This window comes from Rutilus rutilus (genome assembly GCF_951802725.1).
Source record: "Rutilus rutilus genome assembly, chromosome: 4".
Taxonomy (NCBI): domain Eukaryota; kingdom Metazoa; phylum Chordata; class Actinopteri; order Cypriniformes; family Leuciscidae; genus Rutilus; species Rutilus rutilus.
Window position 1 is genome coordinate 23,586,948 of NC_140212.1, and position 7,746 is coordinate 23,594,693.

Sequence of the window (7,746 nt, forward strand, 5' to 3'; positions counted from 1 at the left end):
AAAGAAAACTTTATTTAGAAAAAATACAACCAAACTTGGACCTGTTTTTTAAACAAAAACATTAATCTTAATCTAATAACCGTATACCGTTAAATACTTTCAAAATGCATTTATTTTCCAAAAGTCATGTCTAAAGCATAAGATCTATTTGTATGCAAGTAAAAAAAAAAAAAAAAAATCTTACATGGGCACTGTCCATTAAAGGTTGAATCATTTGAGATCCAGAAACACTGCTGCTTAAACTCCCTAAAACAGAGAATGTATCTGTCAGACTTCAACCCCTTGCTGAAGGACAGTCAAATCTGAAGATCACAAAAACAACACAGTATGAGGCATATATAATCTAAGAGCTGCTTCAGCAAAACTATAATTTGTACCAGGGTGGATATTCCCAGGGTCAGACAAAATAATCCCATTACATATAACTCTGTTTACCACAAGTAGTGAAAATAGCATAATCTGTCAGATTTGAGGAGGCATCAAACTCTGTCAGGTCTGAGAAGTCAGCAGAGTTCTTGAATGTTTCAGCAAATTGGAGTTCTGAAATGTACACATTTTGTCTCTGAGTTGTTGAGATACAAACTCTCAAAATATCTATAAAACAAAACAAATGTTCTTAAATGTCCTACCCTCATTAGTGTGGATGAAAAAAAAAAAAATTTCTTTGGTTGTTGCAAGGTCTGGAAAGACATCCTCATCCACCTCTATGCCCTGGTCATCTGTGACTCCCAATGTTGTGTTCTCTGGTATCAGAAACTTTTGCTGGACTACACCATAACATCAACAACATGTTATTCACAAAAGAAATGACTGTTACTTACTCTTTATTAACTGAAAACTAAACATATAACACACCTGAACTGAGAAAATCTGAGAAACAAACTTCTTCCAGTTTTACATACTTCTACCCTCCACCTTGCACTTCAACATCGTGACTTGACATTAAAGAGAAAATTTAAGTTAACTGCTAATGTTAGCGTGATTGAGAATGGAAAAAATTTTTAAGCTGAAAACCACGCACTCTCATGGGTCACGACTAAAACGTATTTATCATAGCTGTTACAATTAAAAACGTTGCAGGCCTACACTTTTACGGCTCAACTATTATCTTTTTAGCCAGGGTAGAGACTGCAGTTTAGTAACCATGTCTGTAAAACAGGCTGTCTGACAGACATGGCTGCATGGCTGCATAAAGGATATTACCTCGTCGGCATTAACGTTAGTCTATGGAAACTGAACAGAAGGTTTCTTGAGCTGAGTAACACAGTGTGAAAGATTGGTTGATAATGATATCCCACGTAGGAGGGGACGTTCTCGCGACCTTGCGCAACTTTCCCTAAAAGTTCTCTAAAGGTGACGATAATCCCGAAATCTTAACAGAAATCTTAACAGAACTTTAGAGACGTTCATAAAACATTGTATTTTGGTTATGAAAGTGCTTCAGTTCAAGGTTCCATTTATGACTTTAGAGGGACGGCCCATTTTGGTTATTCTAAGGTCACATAGCAACGTTGCAAAGAGGACATTTGGGACGTTAACAGAACGTTCACGCATTGTCCTCTGTTGGTCATATAATAACGTTCCCGTTGTGACTTTAGGTGTACGTTCCATACTGGTTATTCTATGGTCACATAGCAACGTTACAAAGAGGAAAAAATAATGAAAGCAAAGATGTCTGAAATGTACATCTAATTCATAGAAATATTAAATAATAACCCCATTAATTACATTAAGTATTACATTTAAAAATAATAACACTAGTTAACATGCTAGCCTACTTATTGGATCCTCTGTACTAATTCTGGGAAAGGGTCTAATTTTATCTTTTTTACTTCAAAATAAAAACTAGGCTATGACTTTTACTCTACAAATCTACAAATCTAAAAACATTGATGTGTCCACATATCCCTCATTAACAAATATACATAAAAAATACAATGTCATAGAGTCATATTAGAGAGTGGCAACGTGAAAATAAGCGATGCATTAGTGATGCAGTTCCATTTTTCACCACAGATTTACATTGGAAAATTGTGGAGTTCTGTGGAGCTCTGACACTGTCTGCTAAGCTTCATAATACTGCTGAAGTCATGCGTTAAATTTGATTATAAAACGGTTAGTTCCAATCCTTGATTCTGATTGGTCAATAGCTGTGCTTTATTCACGATAAAACACGGCTATGACCGCTTCACCCAACGGTTCTATTTATCACTGCGCCCTTAGCAACACCCTTAGCAACCACACGTATCAACATAAATCACTGCCTTCGCAGCACCATGGTGTAGAGCAGGGGTCACCAACTACATTTGTCGGAGGGCCAGAATTTTACTGGACACTCACCTTGGGGGCCGGACCCCCAAAAAATTGAAATAAAAATATAATTTTGGCATAAAATTATCACTTAATGTTTATTATTTGTTTATATTTTTTCATTTCATTACAAAACTGAAGGCATTTTTAGCCTTTATGAGTCAGGCTCCTATCACTTGTACCACAGTCAACCACCAGGAGTGATAGAGATACTTTGTCTCAATTCAAGTAAACTTTATTTATAGAGCACTTGAAAAACAAACAGATGAAACAAAGTATCGATATAGGGCTGTCGTCCCTGGCTTCAGCGCTAATACAGTTTCAGTTAGTGGAAGGAAAAGGCCTCTTAACACAGGTAGGCTAAAATGGCACTCTCAAAGGCCATGAAACGAAAAGTTGACGCGGAAAACAGATCCTTTAATGACGAATGGACTGAAAAGTACGCATTTATCATGCCAACCTTCAGAAATGCGTTACCTGTGTGCCTCATTTGCAACGAAACTGTTGCTGTTGCAAAAGAATATAATCTGCGCCGTCACCACAACACTAAACACACAAATTTCAAGGATTCATATCCTGAGCAGTCAGAGGCCCGAAAGAGAAAAATTGCCACATTGAAATCTGCGTACTCCCGTGCAAGTGGCATTATTACTCGAGCTTTAACTGATCAAGAGAGAGCAACGTGTGCATCAATGCAGGCTGCCTGGGTGCTTTGCAAACATAATCGACCTTTCACAGAAAGTGAGGTTTTCAAGGAGTGCATGGTCACAGTTCTGGAGGAACTTGCCCCCGACAAATCCATGGACAGAATTATTGCAGCTGTCAAACAAATACCTCTCTCTGCTTCAACTGCCGCGCGTCGTGTACACGTCTTGGCAGAGCATGTCCAGCAAGTTGTCATTGAAGGGATCAAGGTAAGCCAAATACATTTCGTTGGCCATTGATGAGTCCACGGACAATACGGATATCTCACAGTTGTGCGTTTTTGTCAGATTCTTTGATGGCAAAGATTTCCGAGAGGAGCTGCTGGCATTGCTTCCGCTGGAGGACAACACCACTGCTGACATCATCTTCGGAAAACTGGAGGATTTTTTTAAAAGTCATGGATTGTCCTTTGATAAAATCAACCTGATAGTGACAGATGGAGCACCTGCTATGATTGGCAAAAACAAGGGTCTGGTGAGCAGAATAAAGACTGTCGCTCCTAAAACTAACGCGCTTCACTGCATTATCCATCAAAGTGTGCTGTGCGCAAAGCTAAGTGGGGAGCTCAAAGAGGTGATGGAGAAAACAATGAAAATTATCAACCACATCAGAGGAACCTCAAGCACACAGCATCGCCTGTTCCGCAAATTTGTGCTCGAATCCGAGGCTTCTCATGATGACCTGTTACTCCACAATGACGTGCGCTGGCTCAGTAAGGGCAAAGCACTGGAGCGCTTCGTTGAACTCAGTGCCCAGGTAGTGGAGTTTTTGAAACAAAGCAAAGCAAAAGCGGCAGCTGACCATCTCCGCACCATGCAGGACAGCGAATATATGTCCAACGTTGCATTTTTGACAGACATTTTCTCGCATTTGAATGCACTTAATCTCCAGCTGCAAGGAAAAGAGAAATCAGTGGTGGATCTGGTGGAAAAACTTGATGCGTTTGGGAACAAACTTGACCTTTTTAACGCAGATTTGTTGTCAGGGAGGCTGTTGCATTTCAGCACACTGAAGAAGGTGGGACAAAGCCACGTAACAGACAGGATGAAGAAATTCATCACACAATTAAAAGACAACTTCTCCTCCAGGTTCGATGACTTTTTAATTCCCAGGGATGTCATTGGATTTGTGCGTGATCCTTTCAGCATCAACCCAAGTGGAGAATTCTCCACAAACGCAGTGAAAATGATGTCTTTGGACGAAGCTGCCATTCAGAGCGAGCTGGCTGAAATCCAGGCCACAGGGGACCTGAAGGCTGCTCTCCGTGGTGCTGAAAACCTGGGCGCATTTTGGTTGTCCTGTCCCGAGGAGTATGGTACATTGAAGACGCTGGCTATGTATGTGCTCACCATGTTCGGTTCGACGTACACCTGTGAGGCTGCGTTCTCCAAAATGAACAACATAAAAACACATGAGAGGAACCGGCTGTCACACCAGTCCTTGGATGACTCTTTGCGCATAAGTCTGACAGCGGCCAAGCCTGATGTAAAAAAGTTGGTGTCAGAGGGGAAATGTAATTTTAGCCATTGAGCAGTGTGAGTAACCTATTTCAGCCTTGTGATTTGAAATCGCTATAGCCCACTTAACGTTTTATTTGATGTGCAAACATTATTTGTATCCTGTTTTTGTTCGGATACCAGGTTAGTATTTATTTACCATGCTATTTTAAGTTATGCCAGCCAGTTGGTTTTCTCTCCTTTTTTTGTACGGAGAAGTCTGGTTTGAAGTTTGTTGAGACTTTGAAATAAAAACCAAACGTTAAGTAGGGGGCATAAGGAAAAGTTATGTGTGGAAAATAACAAGAACTGTGTGAAACAATAAATGTAAAAAAAAAAAAAAAGTGGAGCGAGTTTGTCCTCATTTCGGAATAAAGCCTAAATAGAGTCATAATTGGTGGGGATTACTGATAGTTAAGAGTCTCAGTCGTTGTTGCTATTTTCAGTTGCTTTAATAGTGTGGACCACATGATATATTCTCCTCTTTTTTTTTTCTCCTCACAATTTTCGAATCCAGTCGCGGGCCGGATTGAACGGTTCGGCGGGCCAGATTCGGCCCGCGGGCCGCCAGTTGATGATCACTGCTCTAAATGCACGCAGATTGGATTTTTTTTATTTATTTTTTATCGCGGCTTTGAACGATTACGTAATCGTGGCATCCGTAATCGCGATTAGAAATTCGATTAATTGTGCAGCCCTACTTTCTAGAAGAAAATTGTCCAATTTAGCGGGAAATGTGGGCCCTCAAGTTGCTCGTATTGCCGCAGTACTTCAGTTTAGTGTGGGAATGTCGACAGACGGCATGCGTTCTATCAACATGTTTAGACCTCCTGCCATGAAAACCAAAATGAATCCACACGCTTGCTTTGAGCCCAGATGGAGCTGGGTGGATCGGTTGGTTGCTCGTTCCTGGTTCTTCCATTTTACACACCTGCTCTCACTCGCTCTGGCTGCCGTTACACGCGCTTGCTAACTGGAACTGTGCGCGTTCGTGACGTTCAACTTCCGGTATAACATTTTTTACAAAATAAAATAATGAAAAAAAAAATATATATTTTTATTATAAAAAATCGATTTTTGAAAATGTAATAATCGATTCATACTCGTCCATAACATACTCGCGATTAATCAATAATCGATTTTTTTCACCACCCCTATTGGAGATGCGGAGAACTTGATGGAAAGTGCTGTCTGTCGTGTCATTCTGAGTTTACCTGGCGCTTTTAGGTTTAAAAAACAGTTTTAGATTTTTTTTGTGGCATTTCCAAGCCACTTAAGACCCAATGTTGTAAAGCAGTTTTTTTTAAGCAGTTTTTTTTTAAGCTATCATCATTTTTTATGAAGATCATGCAATCATGACCATGCCGATTACAGTATATGTCACTCAGGCTTATAGGTTAGACTATAGACTGCCATCAAGGCCTCAATGAAGGGGATTATGTGAACAGAAAGGGGGTTCACAATGTAAATGTGCAGCCCAGTTACTATTGTGATTCTTAATATTCCAGATTAATAATATTATATCAAATAAAAAAAGGCAGTTGACAAATCTTCCATATCACAAATGTGAAAGCAAAATGGCCAGGATCTGTGCATGACTTAAGAATTTTCAGAGATTCACATTTATACACATTATTTGAAAGTGGTAAGGAAAGTTCCTCAATTAAATTTCAAGCTCACTGTATTACATACTCTTATGCTGATCCTAACAGAACTGCATTTTTTCATAGGTGATTATGACATTCCTGCCTGCAGACAGGTGTTTTATGACTCCATTCCCTGACCCAAACCAGTTACAATGCAGCTCTAGCCAGGACAAGGGCACACAATGAAATGAACTTTGGCTAACTAAAGGGAAGATTTCAGTGTCTGAAAAGTCTGAGGGTTGCACACCTGACAGGGCCTGGGACATTGTTGCATGTGCCATATTACACAACACTGCCAAAAAAAACCCCCACTTTTCATTAAATGTTTAATAAAAGACAAATATGCTTAGTTCCTTGAGTTTTATTTCAATTGTTCTTTGTAAAGAAAAGCCAGTAGTCAAGTGCCTGCAACAAGAGATATTAGACACATGCCTCATGCAACAAATAAAAAGGAAAAGTTGGCTATACACTGCCCACCTGTAGGCCTATGTCTCCTCTGTCTGTGCAGACTCTTCTGTAGGGCTTTCTGTAGATGTGGAATCATGCAACTTATATTGCAGCCATAAAGCATACAAGTATAAATGAAGTAAAGTTATTTATGCACTTGCAGGTAGGCTAGTTCCTCCATATGACAGTTATCTGAGAGGGTTTATTCACTGTCCAGTGCAATGGAAAGAAATGGACATTACAAAGTCTTATACTTTCTTTTGGAAAGTTAGAAAATGTCCACTTACTGCACGCATTTCTGTGTTTTAAGCCCCCAACGGCGCCTTCCAGGCAGCGTGGGGATGGGTAGGTTTAAGGTTGAGGTTAGCTGCCTGGAAGGAGCCATTGGGGGCTTAAAACACCATCGAGCACATATTTCAGCCACCACTTTCTTGGGAACAGATACAAGTGTTGGTGTATTATGTAAAAGTGCACAAAAGAGGAAAACACAATGTCATTACAATGAACTACACTCGGGAAAAATGTGATCAATAACTCATGGCAAAATATTTTTACATTAACATAAGTTTATCAGTTTTCACTTTCACAAGTCAAAGCAATTCATCATTACTCAAGATTTAACAGTTGAAATGACTATACGGCCTTAATTTAATGCAGCAAAAATTATTTTACAGTGTAGGCTTGTAACGTCTCAAGGTTGAAGAAGTTCCAGGCAAAAGATCCAAAATACTCAATATTTATTTCAACTGAAGAATATACGAAACAGTGTGCGTGCACAGACAAAAGAGTGCTAACACAAACATTACCACAAACATTGACCGACACTGAAGACTGAAACAGAGGAACTTAAATACACAGGGAAATGACAGAAACAACAGGTGACAGTGATGATGATGGTGATGAGGACCAGGTGCAGGTGATGATGACAACTGAGGACTCTGGGAAGTGTAGTGCAGACAGGATGATGACAGACGGTGAATGTGACATTACTCCCCCCTCCCACAAGGCGCGTCCCGTGCCGAAGAAGGCTCGGTGCTGGGCAGCGAAGAGGCCTCGGTGCTGGGCGGCACCAGCGGTGAAGGCTTTGTGCTGGGCAGGACCAGCGGTGAAGAGGGGGCAGTGCTGGACGGAACCAGCGGTGA

The 7,746-nt window shown here is 40.3% G+C and overlaps 1 protein-coding gene across 1 annotated transcript; it reads left to right on the forward strand.

Annotated features, from left to right (window-relative positions):
- Positions 1-3,192: 3,192 nt before the first annotated feature.
- Positions 3,193-4,545, forward strand: LOC311289788 (protein FAM200A-like; the record flags this gene model as incomplete). The annotated part of the gene is made up of 2 exons (XM_084408033.1): positions 3,193-3,224; positions 3,303-4,545. The coding sequence occupies 2 exons, from the start codon at positions 3,193-3,195 to the stop codon at positions 4,543-4,545; spliced, it is 1,275 nt and encodes a 424-aa protein (XP_084264159.1).
- Positions 4,546-7,746: the final 3,201 nt, after the last annotated feature.